Source organism: Podarcis gaigeae, assembly GCF_964106915.1.
Source record: "Podarcis gaigeae genome assembly, chromosome: 14".
In the NCBI taxonomy this organism is placed as follows: domain Eukaryota; kingdom Metazoa; phylum Chordata; class Lepidosauria; order Squamata; family Lacertidae; genus Podarcis; species Podarcis gaigeae.
In genome coordinates, this window is record NC_139690.1 from 38,923,885 (window position 1) to 38,951,438 (window position 27,554).

The following is a 27,554-nucleotide window of genomic DNA, read 5'->3' on the forward strand; positions in this document are numbered from 1 at the left end:
GTTTCCAAGGCATGCTCTGGTTCATGGGGTCACAGAGAGTTGAACACAACTAAGATGACCAAACAGCAACATTACCCCATATCCATATGAAACTATTATTTCAGTTTTCTGATTTCTATGCATAGCACTGAGAGGGCTTCCCATGCATTTTCACTCTGTCTTCCCTCTGCCCCACCCTAGGAGCTCAAGGTGGCAAATATAGTTACCCACTTTCCCAATTTATCATCTCAACAATTCTGTGACACTCTAAAGTTGAGAGAAAGTGACTAACCAGATAAGCCTGTTGGATGAAGCAAGGATTTCAACCCTGTTTTCCAAGACCCTGGTCTGACACTCTGAAGCACTAGCAGTGACTATGAAATACAGAAGTATTAAGGTTAAGTTGGTATGCATTCCCAGCTAAAGATTCCCAGACAAGTTCAAGGTTTATATTAGCATATAAAACCCTTGACAACTTTCCTTGTGATCTGCCGACTCGACCACTTTCAGGTAAGCGTCCATAGGTGCCTTCTCCATAGGTGCATGGGCACATGCTTTTGTTTATAGCCTACCCAAGTATTTAAGGCTGATGCATACTTTTATCTGGGTTGTTTTTTAACTATTTTTGAATGTTTTGATTGTTTTACCTGCAATTCCACTGTTGTTGTTTTTTGTAAACCGCTTTGCAGTTGTTCTACAAACAAGCGATGTATACATTTTTATGAAATAAAAGTTAAAACCCAAGGACCCCCTGTGCTCCGTCCCTGCAGAAAAACCACAACCCTTTCAGTGGTTGCAGCAATCTCCTTAAATCGTCCCCTCGGACTTCCTCTCATTCCAGATCCATTAGCAGAAGACACGGTGCTCCACGGGACTCTTTGCACAGGCACGATTCCCGTTCTGAAACGCTGAAAAATTCAAAGCGCATTTCCCCAATGCTTTTAGCTGTTTCTATTTTATCTGCAAGCCACCTTGAGTCCCTGCTAGAGAAAAGGCGGAATAACAATGATCACAGTACTGTAATAATAATGACAGGTGGTAAGACATCAGGGCTGCAGCTCCTGACTTTTCTACTTTTTATTTAGAGCGGGTGGGAGGCTATTAACAGCACAGCAACAGCTGCATTGAAATTTCGGGTTTTCTCCCTTGTTCTGCATCTCCGCCCCGAGAGAGTCCAAAAATGGCTCCCGAACGAAACAAGATTCGAGCGTTGCCGCTCTAGCGTTCCAGTTTCACCATAGAGAGGAAGCGTCTCCCCCTCGGCTCCTATGGAGACTAGACCGGAAGTCTAGCTGGTTCACTCTCAGCCTCCGCGGAAACTCCTCCCTTCCCTCGCCTTTTTTACGCGTCGGCTGCGGGTGACGTCATTGCCGCTCGCCGAGGTGTGTTGGCGCACGAGGAGAAGCGGCAGCATGGATCCAGCTACGGAGTTTCCTGTGGATCAAGGGCAGGTAAGGAGAGGCGGTCGCCGCTTTGGCGGGGAGGGGGAAGGAATGCAGCACTTGGGGACTTCTCTCCGGTGTGGTGCCCGCTGGAGCGGAGGCAGCCGCTGGGCTTTCCGCGGCACCAACGGGCGCCTCTCGGTTCTGCGATTCGGAGTCTGGCGGGGTGGCGATCAACGGGTGCTGGAGTAGGACTGAGGGGAGCTGGCATCAAGATCTGACCGTGCCGGCTTTATGTATAAGCTAAACAAGCTATAGCTTAGGGCCCCACTCTCTTGGGGGCTCCCAAAAGAATTAGGGGGGGGGCTGGATGTACATTTCCAAAATATAAGATAAAAAACTAATAAAATAAAACCCACATACAGAAACAGTGTTTTGTGTTGTGTAGGCGCCTGTGATGTAAGTAATGGGCCCCTTCTAGCCTGCTCTCTAAAATATCACTGGTTTGCTCATTTCTGCATACAGTGGTACCTCGGGTTAAGTACTTAATTAGTTCCGGAGGTCCGTTCTTAACCTGAAACTGTTCTTAACCTGAAGCACCGCTTTAGCTAATGGGGCCGCTGTACCGCCAGAGCACGATTTCTGTTCTCATCCTGAAGCAAAGTTCTATTTCTGGGTTAGCGGAGTCTGTAACCTGAAACGGGTTAGCGGAGTGTGTAACCTGCATGGACTGGTTGCATGGCAACATATAAAGGGCCCCATTTCCTTCAGTAGCTTAGGGCCTTATTAAACCTAAATCTGGCCCTGGTGAAGTTCAGCAGGGCCTGGCCCTCTCAGCCTAGCCCTAATTTTTTGGGGGGGTGGTTAAGGGGGGAAGAGGAGAGAACAGCCGGATGTGACTTCGAACCCCATAGGAGAGAAACCCGACTGCTAAGTAACTTTTAAACACATTGGAACTTGGAACTGTTCGCAAAGGACAGCCCCTGCAACCAAAAATATAGAGGGATGGATCAAAACCCTTATGAGGACATGTTGCAGCTCTGGGGCCTTTTTAGGTTAGAGAAAAGGTGAGTAAGAGGCGGCATAATAGAAGGTTATAAGACTATGCATGACATGGAGGAAGGTGTGAAGCGGTTTGCTGCTTGGATGCCAATGTGTTGGCCCAGATTAGGGTTGGAAACCTGAGGGCCCTCCAGATCTTGCTCTTGCTGGACTCCAACTCCCGTCAGCCCCAGGCAGCACAGATGATGGGAGTTGGAGTGTATCAACATCTGGAGGGCCGCAGGTTTCCCATCTCTACACTAGATGGAGGTGAAGGATTGAGCTCATTGTAAATTATGCTTAATGCCACTATGTATTTTTGTAGACAAAACACTTGCTCTTTAATAATGGGTTGGCTGGGGATTAGTTATCTGTATGGTTGGTTGGAATGCCTAGAGTGGTGCTTGGATGTGGAGTACTGTATTGCTAAGGATGCATTTTGGAGAGGTTGCTGTATCAGGAGGGGGAGTGTGGGTGTAGTTTCTGTATCAGAAATTTTGTTTAGTCATGCTGTTTTGCGGAGTTCATCTGCGTTATAAGAATTCAAAGGTCTCAGATATAGAACAGTGTTCATAATTGCATACAGTAAACACACAAAAAGGGTAAAGGGACCCCTGACCATTAAGTCCAGTCGTGACCGACTCTGGGGTTGCAGCGCTCATCTCACTTTATTGGCCGAGGGAGCCAGCGTACAGCTTCCGGGTCATGTGGCCAGCATGACTAAGCAGCTTCTGGCGAACCAGAGCAGCGCACGGAAACGCTGTCTACCTTCCCGCTGGAGCGGTACGTATTTACCTACTTGCACTTTGATGTGCTTTTGAACTGCTAGGTTGGCAGGAGAAACACACATATAAGTATATAAACCATGTGTCTAAAATAGTACAGGAGAGCAATTCTGAAGCCATTTTGACTCTCCCTAAAGTACCTCAAATATTTTTCTGCAGTAGGAGGATGGGGAAAACTTTCCAATTTTTCTTTTCACTTGCAAATCCTCCCTGCAAACCCAGTCTGGCAAGTTTCTTGGAAAGTGAACAGATTATCAACAGGCATAATTTTTTTTTTTTAAAGTGTCAGGAAAGAAGTATTTGCAGTCTGAAGGTAATGGCTGGGCTACCCAGACAAATGCAATCAGAAAGGCTTCATCAGGTACTTGCTGGAGACCACCTCCTTCTGTGATGTCTCTATGTTTTTGGGGTGGTTTTGAGCTAAGGGGTGGGCAATTTCAAAAGTTTTTATAGGGGCTTGCACACCCTTGTTTTGGGTCTGTCTCACCTTCTTGCAAGGGGGGGGGAATGTGTTGCAACCAAGAAAAAAAAGATCTGCCTTGCTTTCTACAGGATCCTTGCCTCCATCCATTCATCTCTGACCAATCATGGACTTAGGAGACTCAGTGCCTTGTGGAATTGGGCAGCAAAAGCCAACCCCAAATTTTCTATAACATCTGCAATGCTTCATTTGAGGCTTCAGCTGAGGTTATTACCTGCTTTGAGATTTATTTATTTTTTAATGATTCCTTCTTGTGGATTTGCTCTTTCAGATTAAAAAAGCAGCCCAGGCCCTCCTTGCATTCAGCGCCAGTAAGCAAAAAAAAGCAGAGAAGCTGCTGTTGAATGAGGACCAGCATGTATTTCTGATGGTCACCGTTTGGAAAATCCCTCCACGTGAACAAGTCATTAAAATGTAAGGCTCTGGGTTTTGCTGCTCTGCTGTAATGTCTTTGACCATGATGCCTTTTGCTTCAGTTGTATTCATGACTATTGTCAATCATTCCCTCTATTTCCAATGGCCAGGCTGTGAGTGACATCACTTATGTAGCCGAAATGACACTACCCACATTCAAGCAAGCTTTGACCTGGGAGACCAGGGTTCAAGTCCCCACTCAGCTATGAAGGTCACTTTGTGATCTTGGGCCAGCCACTGCCTCTCAGCCTTACCTATCTTTTCAATATAATTGAGAAAATAAAATAAAAACATAATTAGAATCATGTAAAAAAAAAAAATCAGAACGGTAACATGCCCTCACAGCTTATCTGTGTTAACTGATTAAATAATCTATTTTCCTTTTTTGAGATTGGACTCCATCTGGAAACTACTGTGCATTCTTAAAATCTTGTTCTCTTCCTTCTAGAACACTGCCTCATGATATTTTGCCGGCCACATCAGATGTTTGCCTCTTCACAAAAGATGAGCCGGGCTTAACAGCTGAGCAGACTGAGAACTTGTACAGAAAACTCTTGTCCCAGCATGGGATCACAAGGATCAGCGAGGTACAGAGAGAACTCTGAGCTTCATCAGTTGGTTTAGCCTGACATACGAATGCAGCCTAATGTCAGTGATTTAAGTGATATATAAGTACCCTAAATCAGGTGTGGGGAACCTTTGGCCCTCCAGGTGTTGCTGAGCTAGAACTCCCATCAGTCCTAGCAGGCATGGTTACTAGAGTTGTTCTCCTGTCGCATCTGACAGGCCAAAGGTTCCCCACAACTGATTTAAAGTATTTATATACCATGCAGTAATCTGCCTCATATTGGTTTGCATCCATGTCATGTTATGCTTTATTGTACATTTCATTTTGAAAATGCTCTTCACTGCTTTAGGTCTAAAATACATTAGAATCATCGTTATCTATGTCATTTTATGTTCCTTCAAATTCCGTTTTATTGTTTCAATATTCTGTTTTTCACTTGGAGCTCTTGGAGTCTAAAGTGCTATAGAAATAAACTGTAATCATCATTTTTTTATCTTTTAATTAAATGCTGTAATGTAATCTAACCAACCTCACCCCTGTATCTGTAGGTCATCTCCTACAAAACACTGAAAAAAGAATATAAACCTTATGAAGCAAAGCGTCGCCTCCTGGGTCGATTTTCTCTCTTTTTGGCTGATGACCGGATTCGACGGCTTCTGCCATCGCACATAGGGAAACACTTCTATAAGAGTAAAAAGTAAGCACCCTCACTTGTCCGTGTTTCATTTCTACCAAATGCTACTAAGGATGCTGAACTCTTCCTGAAATCCTGCGTTTTTCTATCATATAAGGGCTCCTGTGTCTGTGAATCTGAAAGCGAAGGACCTCTCTAAGGAAATAAAAAAGCATCTCCAAGGCACTATTCTTCCAGTCACAAACAAGGGCTGTTGCTAGTAAGTATTAATTGTGATACTTAACTTTCGTCAGCCAGGCTATGGATTATTTACTGGCTGCATTTATGCGTTGCTTCTCAGGCATTTGAGACATTTTACAACATGATGCTAACCCAAATAAATTCCAAAAGACAAAGGGGAATATTCAGCCAATTTTTACTCAACATACACTCTTTGAAATTAATGGGCCTGACTCAGTTTGTTAATTTCAGTGGGTCTTCTCTGCGTAAAATTTAGTTGAGTACCACCCAAGCTAATAAAGGAGGAGACTTGTCTCAGGCTAGTCATGGTATTTCTTCTTTAACTTAAAGGTGGTATATAAATTATTTTATTATTGGTAACCACAGTTGACTCTCAACTTGTGCATGTTTAACTTGCACCATCGCAGCCTTACGGGCTTGGCAATTGGCCATCTGAAATTGCACAGATTAAACGCACACAGGGTAGACAGCTTAATGGTTCTCTCAGTGTGGAAAGAGCTTTCAGGCTTTCTTAACGGGCTCTGAGACTCCCAGATGCCAGTAAGTGAGGCCCGCTCAGCGCACCGACTTCAGAAAGGTAGGGTGGTCGTGGGTGGGGGGCAGTTCCAGGGTTGTCTTGGCTATACGCGATTTCGACTGTACAATCTCCCAGTGAGTTGCAAGTTGCCTGTGTTATCATTGTCATTATGTGCTTTGTAGTTCTTCACCCTGGTATTTATTTTAAGGAAGATGTCATGGACTGGCTTGGATGCAGAGGAGACACCAAGCTGGAGAATCCCCAGGGAAAGAAGGATCATAGCCAGGGAACTGGTGGTGGGATGATGATGAGTGGTCAGAAGGAGCAGACTGGGAGGAGGAGAAGGAGGTGTCAGAAGCTGAAGAGGCAACAGGGTTTAGTGAGCAGGAAGAGACTGTGGCAGAGAGCAATCCAGAACCAGAAGCAGCAAGGTGGAACCTGTAGGTTCAAGGGCAGCATTCCTCTGAGGAATGCTGGGAAATACGGACAGGAGAGGGCTGTTGTGTTCATACCCTGCTTCTCAGTTTCCCAGAGGCCACTGTAAGACACGGGTTACTAGACTAGGTGGGCCTTCAATCTGATCCTCTAGGGCAAGTGGTGGGGAGCCTCCAGCCCACAGGCTGAACCTGCCCCACTTGGCCTCTGCATTTGGCCCACAAGAGCATTTCCCCAAAGTCCACACCACCCTGTTTTAGAGGGAAAGAACAGACAGCTGAAGGACTGCCATTCAGCAGGGTACTGACTCCAGTTGTTGCTCTCTTTTTTCAGTTCTATACGTGTTGGTCACAGTGGCATGGAGGCCTCGGAGATCTCTGAAAACGTCGTTGCTGCCGTGAAAGTGTTAGCCACGAAAGCCCCCCAGGTAATGATGGTCGGTCAGGTGAGGGGTTAAGACATCTCCTCTGCCCACTCACCCAGGAGGAAATCCCATTAATCTTGGTGGGGCTTATTTCCAAGTAAATATGCATGGAATTGGGCCGTCCATCTTTTTATTAAAGCGGTTTGCTTTGTGCCTGCCCTCTTTCATTAACCTCCTTTTCTTTCTTTCTTTTAAATAAAAACAACAATTGCTGCAGATCTGGAAAAGTGTTAAGATCCTTCATCTCAAGTTGAGCAAATCTGTTGCTCTTCCGATCTTTACCTGCAGTAATCCCAAAATAGGCGCTCCTCAGAAACAGCCAGATGCCGAAGTTGAACAGGTAGGAGACTGACTCATGCATACATAGTGGGCGCTTTCAGCAAGGGTGGTCCTCCTGGCTGGTTATATAACTACAGCTATTTAGTATTTTGTAACTTCTGCATGTCTGAAGAGGCCTGCTTAAACAAAAATGTTTTAAGTAGGCACAGGAAAGAAGGTCAATAGACAGGGAGTTCCAAAATGTAGGCGTTGCCACGCTGGAATATGGATTTACGACTGCAGAATGAGTATTGGGTTCCACAGATCAAAGCAGTCAAATAAACACATTTGGGAATTGTAGTTCTACTATTCGGAGGGTGCCGGGTTGGCTGTATGTGGAACTAGGGGGATGATCCCAAAACGTTCTGGGAAATGTGCATTGGTACATGGTGTGTACCCATTTGTCTGTATTGGTGTGGTCTTTTGATGAAGGTGCTAAGGAAATTAATAAATACCTTCCAGGAAAACCAAGCAAAGAAGAAGAAAAGGAAAGGAAAAAAGACAGCTGGAAAGAAGAACTTGGCTAAAGCCGGGGCAACAGGAGAAGCCTGCCAGGTTCCTGCCATTGCTGGGGAAAAGAAGGCAGTAGCTGCAGTCTCTGCCATTGTCAAAGCGCAAGAAGATGAGGATGGAGACATTCCACAGCTGGTTCCAATCGAAGCATCTCCCGGTGTGAAAAATGAGAAGGTAAACCAATCCTGTTCTGGCTGAGTTGCAATTGGAGCTTCAACTCGACTGAAGATTCTGTTCCAGATACCTTGCAGGGCTGTCCACACGGTATGCTGAACACATGCACAAGCTGTGGGTGTTTGTGTGAATTATTTGTATGCACAGGGACACGCGTTGTACTCATGGAATGGAATGCAAGGGTATCTGTGTGGTCATTTTGCCACCCTCGGAAGCAAGGGGAAAGGTAGGGGAAAGGGGTTTCTTCATGGCAGCCTCTAAATTGTGGAACTCTATCCCCTCAAAAGTGAACTTGGTTATCTTCACTCTATAGTTTTTTCCCGTATGCGGAAGAGACACCTCTTTACCCTTGCCTTTGACGGAGTTAATGTGGGGGTTTTTTTGGGGGGGACTCCACCTCTTTTATTAATTCACGGTTTCATTCCATCAGGAACCGTTTTACTTGTTTTTACCATTTTGATGGTTTTATCCATTTCTAGATAAACCTTCTGTAACCCACCCCGGGATCTTACAGCGGAGGGTGGGTTATAAATCTTGTAAAATAAATGAAATATAATGCGTAACTTAATAAAATAGGCAAATACATTTTAATAAGCGTGCATTAGATGAAAAAGCATTTACACTGCTTTGTGAAAGGTGATCAATGTATCTGCAAGCGATAGGGAAAGCGACAAACTGGCAGGGGATCTTTTGCTTGAGATTTGGAAGAAAGGAAGCAAAGATTTTTTTGCTTGAAAGGTGAACAAAATCCAATAATGATGTTCAGGTGCAGTTTGTGCCAGATAGGAATAATAATAGTTATTACTTTATTTGTACTTCAATCTTCTGACTGGGTTGCCCCAGCTACTCTGGGTGGCTTCCAGCACATGCGAAAACATAAGACATTAAACACTAAAAACGTCCTGATTTGGGGTGTCTTCAGATGTCTTCTAAAGGTTGTATCTCCTTGATATCTGATGAGGGTATTCCACACAACGGGCGCCACTACCAAGAAGCCCCTATGTGGTTCTATGTAACCTCAATTCTCACAGTGAGGGAGCTGCCAGAAGGCCCTCAGACTTGGATCTCAGGGTTTGGGCTGAACAACGGGGGTGGAGACGCTGCTTCAGGTATACAGCGCCAAGGCCGTTTAGGGCTTTAAAAGTAAGAGCCAACAGTAGCTTGTATTCTCAGTGACATTTGGTAGTGAGTGGGGAGAAAAATAAAATCTATTTTCAACACGTATCATGGTGAACAAAAACAAGTGAGTTCCTACATCGAACTACCGTGTGTTCCAAATTCCGCTCATCATTGCTCCCATCATCATTTTTTAAAAGGAAAAAGTCTGTTGCCTCCTGATGGGTGCCTTTATTCTCTTGCTTTTCCTCTTCAATATAGGTGCTAGAGCCTAGTCCTGCCACAGGAAAAGAAATCAAAGCAGGCAAAAAAGCTGCAGCAACCCTAACTCTCCTTGGCAAGAGGAAGACATCCCCGTCTCCAGGAACACAACTGAAAACACCTGGAGTTGGGTCGAAATTGCTCGGACGAGACAAGAAACCCAAGACCCGAAGCTAAAACGTCTTGGAGGAGGAGCAGACAAAGACCCCAAAGAAGACAAAAGCAAAGTCTTCTGCGACCCCTAAACCAGGGAAATTGGTCACGTCTGCCAGGAAAGCTCCTTAAACTTGGGGAAATAAAGGTGCCGCAGTCAACATGACCAGCGTTGCAGCACATTGTGAAGTTGCTTTCCTCAACATAGGGTTGTAGCCACCAAAGTTGTCCTGTTAGCACAAGGACTTGTCCGCTCACTCTTCTGTCCTCCCGTGTGCCCCACCCCACCTCCTTCCAAACCCTCTGGAGCAGATGTGGGGAGCACAAGGAGAGAGGGGAGATGTTCTGTGTCCCAACTGGATGTCCTTGCACCAATAGGATGACTTCGTTGAGTACAACTTGTAAACGTCAATGGAGTTCAGCAGAAAAGTCACCTTGAGAATAGGGTGGCTATAGAGAGCCAGCATTTTTCTTAGCAATCTGTAATCTTGTTTCTAACCGCTAATACAGACCTGTGTTATTCAGATCTATATAAAGTCAGACTTTCCTTTTATGACATGTGCATTGCATCTTTTTTTGCCTATACTTCATTATCTTTTTATGTTATACAATTTAATATGACTTAAAATTATAGCATAAAAGTTAAATAATGGACCTATTTCCTAACCTTAGACTCTTGGGTAACAAGGATTTTTTATTTTTACAAAACACCTCCTAATACTCCAAATACATTATTTATTCAGATACTTCTCACCTGGTGAAAATATTTATTTTATTTTATTAAAGTTCATTAAGCCCATGACATCAACAGAATTGAGTTGTTGTCTTCTAACCCTAGTTGAAAATTATACTTAATTTAGCAAACTGCTAGTAACCCCAATATCAATTCCAGATTGCTATTAGTAATTGCATCTTCTAGATTGCATGCTATTTTCAAAATCCACAGTTGGGTATGACTTTGATCAGGACCAACAAAAATGTCAGAAAATAGCAAAAAGCTTTCCAGTTCTCCAGTATTCTCCATCAGTCTGGATGTTACAAAGAGTAGGGTCTGATATTTTGTTTCTTTGTTTTGGACAGGGTGCAGGTAGGGGTGGAACAAGAAAAAAAAGTACAAAAATGATTCTACATTTAAACTCTGTTTCAATATGGAGATGTTTATTTTAGTACTTTTTTACTTTCTTCAGTACCCCTGTGTACTTGGTTTAACATCTAGACTGGTGGCCAGACTGGTCTTCGGAGATCAGCTTGTGAGTTGGATCTGAAAGAAAAGCCCCGCAAGCATGGTAGACCCAACAAGCTTGATCGGTGGGCCTTCTATATGGGAGCTGTAGTTCAACAACAGTCTGAGGAAATTCAGTCTTGGGCTCCAAAAGGTGTCACAGCCCTGCTTTAGTGAGATGGAATATGTGCATCAGGGCTGGAGAAGATTTTTCAGCCAGAGGACCACATTCCCTTCTGGGCAATTTTCTGGGAGCCGCATGCCAGCGATGGGCAAATCTGACCTGAGCAACAAATACAAAGTTTGCTTTTCTGCAGGAGGCTATTTTCTATACGCTCACACACCCCACTCTGTCCTTTATTAAGGCAAACAGGAGGTATGAATAGTTCACACATTGCAGCCAGGCATAAAAGCAGGGGGGGGGTTGAAGCAGGGCCAGTGAGGGGCGTGGCCAGGGGAGAACCCAGATGGCCCTGCAGAGGCTTGAAGGGCTGCGGTTCCCATCCACCCAACATATACAGTGGTACCTCGGGTTAAGTACTTAATTTGTTCCGAGGTCAGTTCTTAACCTGAAACACCACTTTAGCTAATGGGGCCTCCTGCTGCCACTGTGCCGCCACTGCACAATTTCTGTTCTCATCCTGAAGCAAAGTTCTTAACCGGAAGCACTATTTCTGGGTTAGCGGAGTCTGTAACCTGAAGCATATGTAACCCGAGGAACCACTGTATAGTGAGAGTTTGCATCCAGTGAAATTGGGGCTGCCACGTGATTAAAGAAAGCAAAGTTGATCTAATAGATTTTGATTAAATTTGCAAATGAATAAAACCAAATACTTAAGAATGTAATAGCACATTTCCTTTGTTTTCAAATGATACAGGCATATGTTGCAGCAAGAATAACAAAAGAGGCATTTGCTCTGCAAGAGGGAAGGTTTTTTGGGGTTTTTTCTAAGATTGCAATTGCCACATCTCCAGTTTTGTAAATCCAGGTATTGAAAGCACCAGATTAGAGAGCCAGTGGTGGCTAGAGTGTGAGACTAAGACTGAGGATGCTCAGATCCCCTCAGCCCTGAACCTCACAGAGTGAAGTTAGGACAATCTCTCTCAGCCTTATGCATCTTAAAGGCTGGTGATTTCACTATGACAAAAATCTTTTAAATCTAAATGCTTAGTTGCGCCTGGACTTGAAATTGTGCTATTAGTGGCTTTTAGTTAGGGAGGTCAGTTAATATGGACTATGTCAAATGCTGTTTATAGAAATTTTGAGTTTTACGTCAGTAGTCCTAATATTTATGCAATAAAGCATTTACATCTCTATCAAAAGGTTTTGAAGCTGAGCAAATGGTTTTGTATTGTACATATAGATCAAAGATAACCTTCTAAAAATTGTTTGAAATTGCACACGTTATCTCTTTATCTTGAGAGGTATTTAGCAAGCTTTTTTTGCAAAAACACTCAGATTAGTGCTTAATAGCTGTACTGTGTGTTGGCCAGATCCAATGCACTTTACAAAGTCAAGGTCAGATGTAAACACTCTATTTCAGAGTCATCAAATACAATCTTGCAATTTCTACATCATAACATTTTTAGTAAACTTTCTTACTCCGTTGTCTGTGTGCGTCTGCGTATGTTGGCTAATTTGGCTTCCAACTCTACAAGCTATTTTCAATTACTAATTTTTCAAGGCACATGGCAAGTAAATTAAACTCATGTCTAGTCTTAAGTGCAAAACATTTATCATCTATTAGAATCTCTTAAAATAGAATCCAACGGAGTTATTGTAAGAAGCAACTTACTAACTTTTAAGACTTGCTTCCACCCTTCTTGGTAAGCTTGATTCTGTTCATTAGGGTTGGAATAGGAAAAAAATGGGTTCTATCCAATGCTAGTCCTACTCCGAGTAGATCCATTGAAACTAATGAACATGAATAGTACTAGCTAGTGGATATAACCCAATAATTTCCTGTGGCACAAGTTTTGTTCTTTTGTTTAGCACCATTTACTGTCACCATTTACTGCTGTCACCAGTGCTGTCACTATTTACTGCTGTTATGAGGATACGTTTAAGCTGTTGTCAGAGGCTGTGTGCACACACCATATATTTGAAGCAGAATTTCCCAAGAATCCTGGGAACTTGTTCATTAAGGATGCTGGGAACTGCTTTGTGAGGGTTAAACTACAATTCCCATGATTCTTTGGGGAAGCCATGTGCTTTAAAAAGATGGCACATACACAGCCACAGACTGGTTTATTCATTCCCTTGCTATTTAACTTCACCTTTGCATTACTTCCACCCATGTCTGGATATAGCTGACAACTGAGGTTGATGCTCCATGCATCTGACCAAGTGGGCTCTAGCTAGTCTATGAAGCTTACGCCATAACGTTGTGCTTTTAAAATACCACAAGACTCTTGGTTTTGTTGCCACTTGCTTAATTAACCCTCTGTAAATCAGCCCCAAGAAAACGTGGCACATGAACATTAAGGCAACATGCCATTCACATGTTTCACATTTGCGATCACTCAGGTTTATTTTAAATGGCTGATAATCTATTTTACAGCAATCATGCTTGTTTGCTTCCTAGTATATCTTTAACCAAGCTAACGGGATGGCTATGAAGGCAAAGTGCAGCCAGTGTACAGCACCTTGGTTGTGAGATTGCACTGGCTGTCAATCTGCTACCAGGCAAAGTTCAAGGTTCTGGTGCTAACATATGAGGAGGACCAGGTTACTTAAGAAACCCCTTTATCCCTTATGTATCCCACTGAGTTCTGCAGGAGAGTTTATCCAATACCAAAGATCTTAGAAGCCCACTCCACAGTAACTTAGAGAAGTGGTGGACCTTGGGCTTTCGAATTTCAGCAGTGCCCTGTGCAACACCAAAATTTGGTTCCCCCACCTCACCTTCTGTTCTAAGTCCTTGTTGTAGCTCCCCTGTGGCACCCTGTGGGTGAACTGGTCACGCTCCCCTAAATCTCCCTTTGCTTAGTGCAAGGCTTTCATTGTGGCTACCCCATTCTGTTAAATAGCATTCCTGTCGAGATACAGGAGGAGCCCACTGTCAGCACTTTCTGGAAACAACAGAAGAACATTTTTGATCTTCCCAGCTGGATCAATGGATTTCTGCCATGGGTATCTTACTTTGAATGGTTGTGTTTCAGTTTTGATTTTGTTTTCAAATATATCTGCTGTTTTCTGTGTTGCTTTTAACTGGGTTTTTAAGTTATTTTATTGTACATCACCTTGAGATTTGTGTGGGGAAGGCAATCAATAAACTAATAAAATAACTATCACCCTCTTAGCATTATAAATCAGCAGGCTGTAAATGAACTGGAGCATGTAACCTTCTGCAATAGTAAGGAGTGGGCCTCTTGCAATGAGCTAAATTTGGGGGTGCCCTCAAATGCGTACCTCTTTTTGACTCTTAACATGTTTCAAAGGAATGGCACTCCATATTGTCCCAATTCCTCTCTTCTATAATCTGTTGCATCTCAGATTACAGAAATGTGCTGTGTGCAGAATCTGTTTTGTTTAATCGTCCAATCCTGTGAGTTCCACAAGAATAGCAAAACTCACCCATGTCAAATACATCTGTGCTAAAAGCAAAGACTAGTTTGCTTTCACCCCCTGCACACGCCATCAGACTTCATTGAAAGGCAGCTTCCTTAAAAGCTAAACTGTTATACCTATGAGAGGGCATGCAAGTGGACATAAACTGAATTTTCAGTGCAACTTTTTTTATGGAAGAATGTCTCTGAAGAAATTATAGTCGGCATGTTTTAGCAGCCATATTCTTAGGTGCTCTTTATCTTGGGCTGCAATCCTAAACACGCTTCTGGAGAGTAAATCCCATTAAACTCTGGGATTTTCTTCTGAGTAAGTATTCTTAGGGTTGCATGGTTAAAGTCATTTTGTGAACAATCTTGCTTTCAATTAATTTTTTGTGATGTCTGCTTAGGTTTTAAAATGTAAAAATCTGCCCCTGGATTTTTGCTGTTAGTCAAAGTGGTCACATCCACACCATATATTTAAAGCACTTTTAAGGCACATAGTTCCCTGCAACGAATTCTGGGAACTTTAGTTCTCTAAGGGTGCTGGGAATTGTAGCTCTGAGGGAGAGGCAACAGTTTCCAAGATTCTTTGTGGTGGGAGCAATGACTTGTAATATACCGGTAAATGTGCTTTAAATGTATGGTGTGTATGTGACCAGTGTATTTTTAAATTTCCTGCAATGTAGATTTAACCACAACTTTAACAAAACTGAAATTTAAAAATAATTCTAGAAGCATTACATAAAATGGCTATAAAAGCCACCTTGTAGTGTGTACTGATAAACTTTTCTTTATCAAGGCACCCTAAAGGAATAAATGTTTTCATTTTCGTTTCATTTAAAAACCTTCCTGCAGACCTTGAAGCAATTGCTCAAAATGGCATGTAGCCTAACCTCAGCTGTTTACTTGGAGGCAAGTCCCACTGATTTCAATAGGACTTACCTGTAAACATCCATACAACTGGCAGCAGAAAGCAGCAAGGTTACGGTTAGCACAATTAAGAAACTAAGCTACAGGACTTTTTAAAACAAAAGTTGTGTGAAAGTTTTGCCGTGGAGATGCATATGCAAAGAACTCACATAAAAGGTTCCCATGCAAAGCAGCCTGGATTGACATTAGAACGCAGAGTCTTTTCTAAAGAACAAAGGAAGCTGCCTTTTACCAAGTCAGACAATTGGTTCACCTGGTATTGTCTACACTGACTGGCAGCAGTTCTCCAGGGTATTTAGAAAGGGAGTCTTTCCCCAGCCTTACGTGGAGATTTTGGGGATTGAACCTGGCACCTTTTGCATGCAAAGCAGATGCTCTACCACTGAGCTAGGCCCTTTTCATTGTGCAGAAAGTCCAGGCACAACAGTGCAGATGAGTTGGTGCTGCAGCTGCAGATACCTTTTGCACTGAGTACACAGGATTAGGCTGTCAGACATTATTTCTTCCAGCCCCAAATAAACGGTTGCATCTCCCTGCCAGCTTTTCTGCCTGTTTACATTATTTTATTGAAATAGTACCTCAAATGTTTTCCTTGGATAATCTTGCCTGAAGAAGTGTTTTGCAAACTGTGAAGAGTTCAGCTTTTAAAACAAGTTTAGGCTGCCACCCCCTATGCACATGGTTATAAGGAAGAGCAAACAGTGGCACGTGCTTCCACATAAACATGTATAGAATTACCGGGGATGGGGAAACAGTGGCTCTCCAGCTGTGGACTCCCCAGCCAGATGAGCCAATGGTCAAAGACGATGGGATCTGTAGTCCAACAATAGCTATAGTAGTATAGGTTTCATATCCTTGGATTATACTATAAGGCAAAATTCTGCCCTCCTGTTGCAATAGCCCCCCAAATCTTGTTGGTCACCAACTCCCATCAAGCCGCAGGCAGTGGGATCATTATGGGAGCTGAATTCCAACAACAGCTTTTCTAACACTCATCCACAGAGACTTTGTGCCCTAATTAAAAATGATGGACCCTTGGTTTGATCTATTGTTTATTTAAAGGTTCAGAACATTAATATGCTCTTACGCACTCTTTTTTAAATAATTTGTTGCTTCAGCTTTCTTCATTGTATAATGCGAACTACAGGCAATACTGCCAGGTTTTAGTTTCACATTGCCAGGCTATCAAAGATAAGCTATTGTAGAGTTTCCTATCGTGAACTTTGTCCTTACTACTAACTCTTATCTCAGCTGATAGCAGGGAGCTGGCCTATGGTGTTTGTTTTGCTTTAGATCTTACTTTCTTCCTTGCATGAACCATTAAAAACAACTATTTAAGATGACACACACACCCCTCTATATTTTCTGACTTTAGCACTGCACCCATTATTAGCAGTCGGAAGAAATTGTGGAAGGTTTGGCAAAACAGCACAGACGCTGAGGTCCTGAGTGCTCTGCAGTGTTTCCACTTGTGTATTTACACACCTGTCCCTAGATATTAGATAGCATTATGATGTGTTCTAGTTTCTCCATGTGCACAGAACATTTGTCTCTAAAGCAAGCATGCAACTGCTGTTTTTCTCACTAGAATTAATAAACTCTTTCTGTAATCTGATCAATATATCTAACTGATTAGATTAAAGCAGGCATTTATTAACTTTAGAGGGAGGGAGGGAGGGAGGGAGGGGGGAAACCACTTGAATGCTTGCTTCACAATTCAATAACATAAACTCCAAACTCAATATGATTTATTACAAATACACATCTCAAGTGCCTGTTGCCAATTAGTGATTAGGGCTAATATTTATGTTCTCTTTATTACTGAATGTGATCAGGGGGTGGGCATGGGTTGGTCCTGATTCCTCACTTTCTTGCCTTAGCACACTAAATGAATGCTATTTTAGGGGATTGTTACTTGAGCCAATAAATTATGGCTCCCCATTTTCATGAGTGAGATATTCCAGGGCTACTGCAGTGGGTTTTGGTTTCCTTTAGATGAGAGTGTGCAGTGGACAATTAAAGCATTTTGGTAATATTTGTTTCATTTACCAGTATGTCTCATTCTGAGCTCCCACTTGTCATAACTACGTTTTGTTGGATTCCATGTGGTGTTTGGTGCCCATGGCGCTTAATCCAGGGAGACCAACAGTATGTGATGGTACAGCCAATGACAGTTAGAGCTACCCCATAACTGGTTGTAAGAAAGGGAGGCAGGAGGGGGCTGGCTAAAGTGCAGACTGAGGTCAGTGGCGCAGCATCCTGCTTGAACCAGCCACCACTGTGGGATATAAATTCTGAACTGAAAACTTATCCTGGTCCCCATGCCAGTGTCTGCAAAAGGAAAGCACGTGAAACTGAACATGAAATCTTCCCTTGTGCAGAGGTGGCAGGGCATGCGAGTTCAGGGCTGGGGCTAGCTTCTGTGCATGCTGCTCAGGTGGATGGACCTAACTTCTGAATAATCGTCGTCTTTTCAACATTAGTCTTTATTAAGTATTTTCTTGTGGTCCAAAAAATAATAATCTAATAAACAAGGAAAAGTACCTATAGTGTCTCCATATTCAATTCACAGAGTTTTTTTCACAATTCATTTGCTTTCGGTATGGGACCCTGATGTCCTAGACCATGGGTAGGCAAACTAAGGCCCGGGGGCTGGATCCTGCCCAGTCGCCTTCTAAATCTGGTCTGTGGACAGTCTGGGAATCAGCGTGTTTTTACATGAGTAGAATGTGTCCTTTTATTTAAAATGCATCTCTGGGTTATTTGTGGGGCATAGGAATTCGTTCCCCCCCACACAAGGTCTGAGGGACAGTGGACCAGCCCCCTGCTTTAAAAATTTGCTGACCTCCTATCTTAGACACCATGTGGTTGGAGGGGGAAAAAGGAGAGAGTGAGGGGGAGAGAGTGGGAATAACGATCTTACATTCTACTGAATAGTCTTTTTGATATTCTTACTGGCTAGACTACATGACTTAAGCATGTCCTACTTTCTAGGTCCTCTGCTCTTTGGAGTACATCTTGTGGTATGTCTGTGATAAAGCCAATCCCCACCCAGGAGGGGCTACCATCTCTTGTTGATGCTTCAAACTTCCCTTCAGGAACAAGGAACGAGGCCGTTATAATCGGGGAACAAAGCAAGTGGGTGTACTACAATAAGCCTCTTACATTGATTGCCATTGGACTCCTTGTCTTTCTTAGTGGGATTGGCCTTTCTGCCTTGCACTTGGTCCACACTGTAGATGTGCCATCTGCCCTGGGGCCTGTTTGTCTTTCCATTGGACTCATGTTCTTCGTTACAGGAATGGTGTGGTTACCCATTATTAAGCACGCCCTGAGATATGATGGACTTTTAACAGGAAGCCCTACAGACCTCAGCGCTTGAGAACCATCCTTTTTAAAGTGATATCCTTTTTTTATTTTTAAGCTTTTTTAATTGCTTTATTGAACTTAAAAAAACATAACACAAATCATAGTTATCCATAATAAAAAAATAAACAAAAAAAAATCAATATCTGTTACACGTTATCACAGTCTTCTTTTGGTTCCAGTGACTTCCCGCCAATTCCATATAGCTTTAACTATGTATTTATCCAGCGCACTATTCATCTCTGTTTATAATAATTACTTTTCAAAGATAATGTACTTTCTTTAACTTATTCAGTGAATTACAGAAGCTATTCAAAGGCTGCCATAGACTTCATATTATTACAATCCTTAATGTAATTTTTAAATAAACCCCATTTATTTAAAAAATACTTAAAGTGATATCCTGCTTGGAAAGATAGTTTTCCCACTATCTTTGGTTTAACAGACATTTGTCCCAAAGGATTTTGCTTTTTCCTATAAATATTGTGGTCTTCTCCTTTGCATAAAGGAAACATGCTCACCACTTTCCGTTGTTTGTAAATAAAAGTAGTGCAGTTGTGCACAAAATATTTCTAATGGGCCAACATGACTACCTTAATTTTTTGCCTCTTGATAAATTTTGCAACTCTAGCAGATATAAACCACCAGAGGTTTTTACAGGAGGAACGGTCCTCCTCCAAGGAGGAACCAAACAATGCTTCTGCCAAAAGGCCTGGAGAGAGCTTTTTATATTTCTTCTCCTAAAGTGCATTAGGGGTTCACTTAATTTTATGAACATTTTTATTGGCAGTGGTGATAGGAAAAAATAGTAGAGAAGGAAGAGGTCTTATGCCACGTATCGTATTTACTCAAATCTAACACTCACCTTTTTTTTGGCCAAATTACATTGCAAAAATTAAGGTGCACATTTGATTCGATAGTGCTTTAGACTCAAGTAAAGACGGTAAAAAAAATTCCTCTGGCAGATTTCCTGTGCCTTTTAAAGATGAAGTTCAAGTGACTAAGCTTTGGCTTGTACAAATTAGCACCCCCACTGTGTTTCAAGTCATGTCTGATGTTGCTGTACATACCATTACCCCGGCGCTGCCACCCCAACTCCTATTCAACAAAGCCGTCATCTGCTCATGTGCTGTCATCTGTGTGAGTGGAACAGATGTCTGAAATATACACATCATAGCTTAACCATAGCTTATGTTTTCAGATTGGATGGAAGCTGGTCTGAGGGAAAATGCATCAAGCAGCAGTATTTATCAAGAAACTACAGGGTACATCTGGATTGTGGATAATATCATGTGTACTCAGCTCTAAAAGGTGAGAGCACACTGGAGCTGAAGCAAACAGTAATGTATACAGAGTCTCAGTTTCCACATTTGTTCACTTAACTACTGCAATAAATCTATTTTTAAAGAGCCACTAGATTCTTTGTTATTTTTGTTGGATTAACACAGCTAACCTGCACAAAATATGCTTTCCCCCACCACTGCAACAGCTGATGGAAAAAGTGCTCTTACCCTTGGGTGTTTTCTTCATGGAACACTAATTCTGATTTTGAAATGGATTTTAACAAACTAAACTTCGTTAGGTTGCTTTGAAATACGCTTGGCATGGTACACACCACATAAACAGCTTTCCAAGGGATGAAATGTTTTAAGAACAGTAACCGGGAATTCAACAGAATAGCTGCAGCTTTATACAAAAATTGAGAGGCTTCACTTTACTTCTGAGTAAATATGCATAGATGTTAATACTGCAAGTCCTTCCCTGGTAATATAAGGATTATCTCACTTCTTTTTCCAAAGCACGAGGTTATTTACCAACAACCTGGTGTAAAGAACTAGTCCTAAAATAAACTGCAAGAGTCATTCGCAATGATGATATCCAAAACTGGCCAGAATGCAACTCACAGAATCATAGAGTTGGGAGGGTCATCTAGTCCAACCCCCGTGTCAGTGCCGGATTTACATATAAGCTAAACATATAAGCTATAGTTTAGGACCCCACTCTCTTGGAGCCCCCAAAAAAATTAAAGGAAAAAAAACCTGGACGTACATTTCCAAAATATGATAAAAAATAAAATAAAACCTACATACAGCAACAGTGTTTTGTGTTGTGTAGGCTCCTATGATCTAAGCAATGGGCCCTGCCTGCTAGCCTGCTCCCTAAAATATCACTGATTTGCTCATTTCTGTATATAGGGTGCCAACATTCTGCATGTACAAAGGGCTTTAGATACCTATTAGGTCCATAAATTACCATATAGCATATATTCAACACAAAAAACAGCGACAATTTGTTGTTGACAATGGACAGCTGGACATATAAAGGGCCCCATTACCTTCAGTAACTCAGGGCTTCATCAAACCTAAACCCGGCCCTGCCCCGTGTCACGCTCAGTCCCACAACCCTTGAGACCACGAGTCTCATACTCCACCGACGGAGCTATTCCTGGGGTGCGCTTTGCACAAACACACACGAGTGTGCTGTTCTCTCCCCTTTGGGTTGGGAAGGACAAGAGATGGATAACCGCCTGAGGCTTCTGGGAAGGAGAGTCCACGAGGGGACACCTGTCGGGGTGGCGGCGGTGGGAGGGGCGCGCGCGCCGCCTCAAGATGCGCGCGCCCCGCCCCGCCAGGTGCGAGGAGGAGGAGGAGGGCGTGTCCTTCCCCGTCCCTCAGGTAAGGCGGGATTCTCTCCTGCTCGCCCAGCATGGCTGTGGCGCTGGGGAAGGCGCCGCCGCCTGAGGCGGGGAGCTTGTCCCCCTCAGGGGCGGCAGGTGTGGCCTCAGGTGCGCGGGGCGGGCCGGCGGCGCTCCAGGTGCCCGGCGTTGTCCCCTCGGACGGGCTGCTCTCGCCTTGGTCCAGCGCCGTCTCCCTGTCGAGCGCCTTCGGCTCCCCTCCGGAGTCGGCCACTTCTCTGCCCGCCGCGTCGGCGCCCATGGCCTCGCTGGGCGGGGGGCTGGGCCGGTGCGCGGGCGCCTTCTATATGGCGCTGCTCTTCGACGCGGTGGGCCTGGCCATCCTGCTGGTGGGCGTCTTCGTCGACGTCTTCTTCGCCGACCTGCTCATCTACGGCGGCGGCGTGGGCATCTTCTTCAGCCTCCTCTGGTGGGTCTTCTGGTACGTGGGCAACCTGGAGGTGCCCGCCGCCGAGCTGCAGGACGACGTGGGGCTCCGGCGCCACTCGACCAAGAAGAAGAAGGCGCCGCCCGTCGGGGCGCCCGCAGCAGGCCACGGCCTGGTCCGGCTGGTCAGGAACCTCAGCATGCGCTTCTCGGGGCCCTTCACCGCCTTCTCCCGGACCCCCGAGTGCCAGCCGGGCTCCGTCAGGAGGGCTCACTTCGCCAGCGCCGCGTCGGCGTCGGTGGCCACGACGGTATCCAGCTCGGTGGAGCTGCAGGCGGCCTGAGGAGGAGGAGGAGGAGGAGGAAGCAAGCGAGGCGAGGACAGACGGCGAGGCCCGGGAGCCAGGCCGGGTCGGCGAGGTGGGTGCCGGGGGGTGAAGGAGGACGCGCCGCCCGACGGGCCCGCAGGACCCCACTCGCTCATGGCAGCTGCGTGGTCATTATCATCATCATTAGGATAAATGTGTCTTGCCTCTCCTCCTCCAACTGCCTGCCTTTATTCATTCCTATATTGCGTTTCCAGCCCCAAGGAGATCAAAAGTGGGGTGGGTGAGGGCAGCTATTGCTCCCCGCCCCCCACAGCCAGGTAAATAACTCAGAAAAATAATACTTGGAACTTGTAGAAAGATTTTTTTTCCATCAAGCACTTGGGGTCAAAAGAAAGTAATTTAAAACCACTGTTGTTGAGACATTTCCGAATCTTCTAGATAGACAGAGGATGATGGCAGGTGGGTGTCCTCCCCACCCCAAACATGAATCCTGGCTATGCTCATGTGTATGGTACCCCCGCAGGGTGTCAGGGATGGTTTTGATACTGTGATTGTGTGCCACTTTGTAAAGAGGTTTTTTTCCCTCCTGAAAAGTGAGTTACAATATTTTACTAACTTTTACTCAGAGTAGATCCACTGAAATTAATAGAGCCAAGTTAGTCACATCCATTAATCTCAGTGGGTCTTCTAAGAGGAGGAATAACATTGAATACAACCCAGAGTACATCATTGTCCTCGCAACAACCCTGTAAAGTAGGTTAGGCTGAGCACTGCTGCTGTTAGGTAACCTGTTAAGACAAACCATGGCTTTGCTCTTCCGCAGTCTCTCTGGCTGATACTTGGGCTTAGCATGTTGTCTGAACCAGGGCTCATGGTTAAGCATTCGTCTAGGAGCTGTAACCAGCAATAAACCTTGGTTACATGTCACTTGTTACAAAACAAGGCAGTGACTGGGCCAAGGGTGCTCCGTGAGAGCTTAATGGCTGAGTGGAGGATTTGAACTGGCGTCTCCCTAGTCCTAGTTTTGCACACTATAACTGTTATACCACACTGGCTCTCAGATTTCAAACAAGGGAAAAATCTGCTTTAGTGCTGCTAACACAGTGGTTTGACTTCGCCCCCATTGTCTCTCGAGACAGACGGATGCCAACAAGTATAACGTAGGTCAGTACTTTGTACCTGACACTGCCTCCTCCCATTGATTGTTTGATGACTGTACTTGGTGGAGTCCTTTAGCAAGCTTAATGAATTGTTTATCTTAAAGATAAGTAATAATTCATAGTTCATTATGAATATGTATACATTATTTCCTACAAACCTTAAATATTTAAGTAAAGTTGTAGGGTTTTTCCTCTTTTCTGATCCAAATTGTTTTATTGAAAAGGAAAGCAAATGATTTTGGCGCTTCGCAATGCTCCTTATCTTATCCTTATTTCATCACTGTGTTAAATCTTTACAGACTTGTATTTATGTGAGGCAGTTGTTCAAGTGGGAGATACTATATGGATGATCACTACACTATCAATATACTAGTAACTTCTAACTCAAGCAGCAGTAATGGCTCCAAATTTATGTTGGAGCTTGCTTGGGGCTAAATAACGATTAACAAACTGAAGCTGAATCCAGGTTTTATTTATTTATTTTGATCAGATTGAAAAGTTAATGCTACATAGGAATGGGGGGCACATAGGCAAGGAGATCTACCTCTTCTAGAGTGGAATTGAGTTATGGAAGGATTAAACTTTCTGTTGGGAGTACTCCTTGAACTGAACTTGCTCTGGATACTCTGGACATGGCGAAGAGTGCTTTTGCTAAGTTTGTCTGGAGCACAGGGACTGTGCCACTTGATTCCGTGGCAACCCCTTGGATCAGTTATCGCAGCATGCTATTTACAAGGCTGCTGTTGAAACTAACTTGGGGAACTGCTACTGGTGTCAGAAGAATGCACCTGATTGGCTTTTTGTGGGTGTAGGACCTAATGTTACACCAGTACTCATCAAACTGGTTGGCTTCTGGGTACTAGCTGGTTACATTTCTAAATCAGGGATGGGGAAGCTGTCACCTTCCAGATGTTGGAACCTCCTCCTTCACACACAGTCAGCATGGCCAGTGGTTGGAAATGATATGAGTTGGAGTCCAACAGCATCTGGAGGTGCCATAGATTCCCTATTTATTGTGTTTTGAGCAAAACGGTTCTGTTCCAGACCCCTCACGTTTGTGAGGTTAAATATGGGGTAGCATGATGCAGAGAATTTCCACACCTATGGTGCCTTCTTCATACCTATTTTTAAGAGGGCAGTCAAGTCTTTATTTCAAAAGACATTTGATTTGTGCAGGGGTTTATTTGTTTTTAAGTTTTCTTCTTGATTTTCTTTTTAGAATTGCATTATGGAGATCAGAAGCAGCTTTAGTCAGCATTGGCAATGGTCTAATGCAGAACATCAGGGTATAAGGGAATTCACACAAGATAGAGGAAGAGAGGGAAGGAGTGGGTGATTGCATAATTTCCCACTTCTACAACCAGAGTTAATTACCGTAAATTTCGCTCCATAACACGCAGATTTTTCCTCCTAGAAAGTAAGGGGAAATGTCTGTGCGTGTTATGGAGCGAATGCATACAGATGGCGGGGGAATCTGCTGCAGTTGTGAGCAGTCCGTGGCTTGCTTTGAAACAGCAAAGCAGGTGTAAGCGGCTCCTGTCAGCGAGCCGAGCTGGGGAGGAGGGAGAGAAGCAGAGCGGGCTTGGCTGCTTTAAAAAAACCCCATCCTCTATGTTCCTCTCTCCTCCCCACTGATCTGCTAAGTAGCAGCGAAGCTTTTCAGCCAGCCTAGCCGGGAGGAGGGAGAGAAGCAGAGCGGGGTTGGCTGCTTTAAAACAACCCCGTACTCTCTGTCCCTGCCTGCAGTTTTTTGCTGTCCGATTTTGGATTAGCCACTGTAGGGGCTGTGTGTGTGTGTGCTTGAGCTATCGCTCTCCTCCTGCTGCTTCCACTTCGCTCTCCCTGCGCCCCTGCGCTCTCCCTCCGACTTTAGAATTGACACTCTGTGTGTGTGTGTGTGAGAGAGAGAGGGCTCCTTCTCCTCCTCCTGCTTCCCGTTCACTCTCCCTGCGCTGTCCCTCCAACTTTAGAATTGACACTCTGTGTGTCTCTCTGTGTGTGAGGGCTCCTTCTCCTTCTCTTGCTTCCCGTGTGTGTTTTGACCTCACTGCGCTTGTTGGGGGAGAGTGTTGGTCGCAATTTTTCTTGATTTGTCTCAGAGTGGTTACTATCATGGTTTCCTTGCCGGGGAGGAGGGAGACGCAGAGCCTGCTTGTTCTAAAGGAGCAAAGCCGGAGAGGAGCCTCTCCTGCATTATCAGCAGCATCCTTCTCCATACCCCCCACGCGTGCTCCTTGTCCCTTGAGTTCTTTTCCTTCCCTCCCCACTTAAAACGTGGTTACAAAGCACGGATCCACATGGATCTTCAGGATTTTTGCACTAGGTCACCCCAAATTCACCATCAGATCACATAGCATATCCATGGCTACAGCCTGCACCAAAAAACACACGCACCCACTGTTTCATGGGGCCGCAATGGTGCAAAAACGTGGTTACAAAGCATGGATCCACATGGATCCTCAGGATTTTTGCATTGGGCTACCCCAAACTCACTGTCAGATCACATGTCTGTGGCCACAGCATGAACCACAAAAATCATATATCCACTGTTTCGTTTAGAATATTTTTTTCTTGTTTTCCTCCTCTAAAAACTATGTGCGTGTTATGGTCAGGTGCGTGTTATAGAGCGAAAAATACGGTACATCTGTACCACTCTAAATATGCAAGTACAATACAGAACACAAACTGACTTTCATCTTATAATTAATTTGATTTTCTTATACTAATGAGCTGAAACTATTGACCTAATGAGTTTTGTGAAAAGTAGTCCTCTAAGAATAGTAGCTTTTTAATCAAAGAACAGTTCTCACTGTTAGATAAGCTCTAGTCTAAAAGAAAGTGATCAGGTTGAATGGGATTGGATACACACGCTGAAAGATTTGAGATATGGAAGAGTTGGCTTACTGATGTTCTAAGAATAGCATCACTATTAGTATTATAAGAAATACTTAAGTTACATGGAATGGTAAAAATGTATAATACATTGATCTGAGTCTGACAGTGTAATCAGACTTACCGGTAATTAAGATGCTTTGAAGACTCTTCAGGTCATACTTTATTGATTCCATAATTGTTTTTCTTGATAGGAAATATTTTCCCATATTTTCAAAAAGGCTGATACTTAAAATACTTTATTTACATTGTTTGTTTTTCCTTTCAGGAATTATCAAAGACTGTTACTTACTATTACTGTGAGTTATGATGAAAAACAAATATGGACATCATCTTAGTCACAAGATGCTGGAAAAACTACATAGAACCATCTGTGAACTCTTTGGAATCTGCACTGTGTTATGAAATCACATTTCTGCCAAATATTTATGCTTCAGATTTCTGCTGGAAAACAGCATTGCCTATATCTTAAGCAGTGTAAAAGGATTTATATTTAGTTATTCAACTTAACAATTACTTAAGGACAACAGGATTTATATTTTTTTAATGTTTCCATAAACTGAATAGCACTCCTACTCTTAAAACAAGGGCATTGATCCTCAAACTGTAAATGTGCGCTACTGACTAAAACTTTTATGTGGAAGTATTCACAGGACTAAGATCTTGGAGAAGTAGTTTTGACACCCTGAATGCAGGGTTTAGAAGTCCTCAAAAGTGCCTTAAACACATGATATGTCTTATTTATATGAATGCTCTTAAGATCCGTTGGTGAAGGGAGCTTTATGAATGATTGTTGAAGTGGGTTGGATCCCAGGACTTAAGTTGTATGAACTTGGGTCAAGTTGTTTGAACCTGGGTCACTTTGAAATCAATGGGTGATATCCAACTAAGGTGTACTCAGAGTAGAACCATTGAAATCAATGGGCAAGTGGTTTAAGTCATTGATTTCAGTGGGTCTGCTCTGACTATGACTTACATTGGATCTACCCAATGGAACTTGTCTTACTGCTTTTTAGTGGGACCTAAGTTGGGTGAACTTAAGTTTGGATCCATCCTGGTCATTTTGTGGAATTTTATACTGTAAAATGTACTGAATGAAATGTCCTGTCTTCCAAATTCTCAGGTTCCCCCATCCTTTTTTTATTGGCTTGGAATTAGAAATGTTGCATCTTAGAGAAAAATAGAAATGCACTAGATTCTACTACAATGTGAAATAGGTGAAACTTGGCCATTGATTTTTTTAAAAAAATAATAATAATTCTAGAAATGTTTCTAAAGAATGCTGGTATGACAAAGGCAACTATAAGGTCTACTGTTTGTACCTACCTCATTAAATAAAGTTTTGCCACCTTGATTCAGTACTGCTACTGGCAAAATTGTTAATAAAAATGGTTGTCTTTTTTGTGATTCTGCTTTACATTTGAATTGAGAGAATGAAGGAACAGGTAGAGATTATTTTAAACAAGCAGAAAAGTAGATATTGTGTCAAACAAGAATCTGGCATTCCATTACTAAAAATATACTGTTACTAGCTTCTTAGGTTTCCCTTTTCCACCTCCTTCAGCTCACTTGCCTGCCCCAGAATCTATGAATAGATTCCACATTCC

General features: G+C 43.4%; 2 protein-coding genes across 3 annotated transcripts; both read left to right on the forward strand.

Moving 5' to 3' along the window:
• The first annotated feature begins 1,305 nt into the window (after positions 1-1,305).
• Positions 1,306-9,988, forward strand: RSL1D1 (ribosomal L1 domain containing 1). The gene is made up of 9 exons (XM_083711706.1): positions 1,306-1,430; positions 3,940-4,082; positions 4,531-4,669; positions 5,199-5,347; positions 5,442-5,543; positions 6,810-6,903; positions 7,118-7,240; positions 7,681-7,905; positions 9,283-9,988. Exons 1-9 carry the CDS (start codon positions 1,392-1,394, stop codon positions 9,457-9,459), a joined length of 1,191 nt encoding a protein of 396 aa, XP_083567832.1. The 5' UTR covers positions 1,306-1,391; the 3' UTR covers positions 9,460-9,988.
• Positions 9,989-12,720: 2,732 nt separating this feature from the next.
• LOC310831300 (transmembrane protein 238-like) lies at positions 12,721-27,305 on the forward strand. Of its 2 annotated transcripts, none has more exons than XM_083711849.1 (3): positions 12,721-14,534; positions 18,134-22,212; positions 26,216-27,305. In XM_083711849.1, the coding sequence occupies exon 2, from the start codon at positions 21,212-21,214 to the stop codon at positions 21,908-21,910; it is 699 nt and encodes a 232-aa protein (XP_083567975.1). In that variant the 5' UTR covers positions 12,721-14,534; positions 18,134-21,211; the 3' UTR covers positions 21,911-22,212; positions 26,216-27,305. The 2 variants fall into 2 exon arrangements, with proteins under 2 accessions (XP_083567975.1, XP_083567974.1); XM_083711848.1 differs by having other exon boundaries at positions 18,134-21,986.
• The last annotated feature ends 249 nt before the right edge of the window (positions 27,306-27,554 follow it).

Excerpts from the sequence above, each read along its gene's own strand:
- RSL1D1 (XM_083711706.1), top strand. The coding sequence starts at position 1,392 with ATGGATCCAGCTACGGAGTTTCCTGTGGATCAAGGGCAG. Across the intron at positions 1,431-3,939 it reads TTCCTGTGGATCAAGGGCAG|ATTAAAAAAGCAGCCCAGGC; the intron begins GTAAGGAGAGGC and ends TTGCTCTTTCAG. Across the intron at positions 4,083-4,530 it reads CGTGAACAAGTCATTAAAAT|AACACTGCCTCATGATATTT; the intron begins GTAAGGCTCTGG and ends TCTTCCTTCTAG.
- LOC310831300 (XM_083711849.1), top strand. The coding sequence starts at position 21,212 with ATGGCTGTGGCGCTGGGGAAGGCGCCGCCGCCTGAGGCGGGGAGCTTG.